The 1,719-nt window shown below is 55.8% G+C and overlaps 1 protein-coding gene across 1 annotated transcript; it reads left to right on the forward strand.

The window, feature by feature from the left end:
- Nucleotides 1-641: 641 nt before the first annotated feature.
- Nucleotides 642-1,274, forward strand: LOC137884498 (TMF-regulated nuclear protein 1-like). Its single transcript, XM_068726281.1, has one exon. It carries the CDS (start codon nt 642-644, stop codon nt 1,272-1,274), a length of 633 nt encoding a protein of 210 aa, XP_068582382.1.
- Nucleotides 1,275-1,719: the final 445 nt, after the last annotated feature.

The raw sequence follows: 1,719 nt of genomic DNA on the forward strand, positions 1-1,719 counted from the left end.
GTGTTTGTGAACCAGTGTTGCTTATGTGAGACTCAAAGAGGAAGATGTAGTTTACGGTGAAGGCAGTGAGCAGCCAAATGGGTCAAACGGGGGGAGGGGATGAGTACCGGGAAAGGGTGAAAACGCTGAGCACCAAGGTGATAGAGGGGAGGGAGGAGCTGGAGCGTCATCCCCCCCCCCCTCCAGCTTCTACCATGGTGTTGCTAGGGGCAACCATCTGAGCGAGGGAAGGGGAGGTGAAGAGAGGGATGAGAGGAGGAGTGACGGCAGAGCGAGCCAAACGGCTTCAGCAGAGAGGAGAGACCTGCGAGTCTTGACTCGCTCGGCTGAGGAGCTCCAGACGAGGCAGAGCAGAGGACACGACGGCCTGCCAGCATCAGCAGCACACGGCCGGCTACCCAATCATCAGCTGACATGCTCAGCGACCAATGAGCTGCCAGGAGGCTCCTCCCCCAGCACAACCACTCAGATGCAGAGGCAGCACTAGCCCGGATCAGATCTCTTATTAATGAATGGAGCAGTACGAAGGCTGGATCGCTGCACATCTCTGCACCGTCTGCTCAGCTGCACTCTGACACGGGAAGACGAGGGGAAAGCATCAAGGAGGACGGCAGCGGCACAAGAAGAGGTAAACGGTGGCCATGAAGGGACGACAGAGACGCACAGACCCCCATGATGAGGACTCCACCGAGGACAAAGCAGCAGCCATTAAAAACAAGGACCCGCATCCTGATATCCTGCCACCGGATTCACCTTCTCCCTCGTCATCTTCTCCCCCTCTTCCTCCGTCAGCCATGCCACCTTCTACATCTGCCTCTGCTCTGCTGGCGCTGGCCTCTCCAGCCACCAGGCGCTCCATTTCCATGGGAGACTTCCGGAGGGTGACAGGGGCTCTGCTAAACGGTTCTGAACCGCCGTCCACCTCTGCCACGGCCCCCTCCTCCAAGCTCGTAACCCCCAGCTCCAGCATGGAGTTTGAGGCAGCTCGACGGCGCCTCCTGGAGGTCGAGGAGCGGCAACGCGTCATCAGAGAGATGGAGCGGCGGCTGGAGGAGCTCAGGGAGGTGTTTGTGCGCTCGGAGCAGGAGTTGGTGGTTCACGGGGAGGTGGTGTCGCGGATATCTAGCGCGGCCCAACAGGGGGAGCTGTACGTGGTAGAGAACAGCCAGCGACTGAAGAAGGGCTTGAGGTTCAAGAAGCATCGACCCAGCATCGTCTTCTCCTCTATGCTGGGACTCCGAACGTGCCTCCCCTGGCCTGTGAAGCTCAAATAGGACAACGAGACAGCTTTCCACCATCGCTTTAGAATCGTGCTTTACATTGACGGGAGGACAGACCTCCAAACTTCAGCTATCACTCATCAACATGGCTGCTCTCTGGTTTCCACCGCTCTGCTCCTGTATCCTGAGGCTGGTCCTCCAGGTCTTAGAGTGCCTACAATAACCACACATGCTAGTAAGGAGCTTTCTGTTCAGTGCACTTCTGAGGAGCCAATCAAGCCAGTACCGGTGCGATGTGTACAGGATGGCATTACTACTTCTCTGCTTTCACAGATGCTTTGCTGCTTGCAGTTTGGTGGAGAGATTGTCTAAAGATGTTAAATCCAAGTCTTTTTTCAGGGCATGTGGGAGGAGAGGTTCAAACTGAGGTAGAAAGAGCTTTGTTGTCTATTCACTTCTGCAGCAATGAATGAAATGAAAGGATTGCATTACTACTATT

This window comes from Cebidichthys violaceus, unplaced genomic scaffold, assembly GCF_023349555.1.
Source record: "Cebidichthys violaceus isolate CVI_PGR_0920_01 unplaced genomic scaffold, fCebVio1.0.p SCAF_39, whole genome shotgun sequence".
Lineage (NCBI taxonomy): Eukaryota > Metazoa > Chordata > Actinopteri > Perciformes > Stichaeidae > Cebidichthys > Cebidichthys violaceus.

Excerpts from the sequence above, each read along its gene's own strand:
- LOC137884498 (XM_068726281.1), top strand. The coding sequence starts at position 642 with ATGAAGGGACGACAGAGACGCACAGACCCCCATGATGAGGACTCCACC.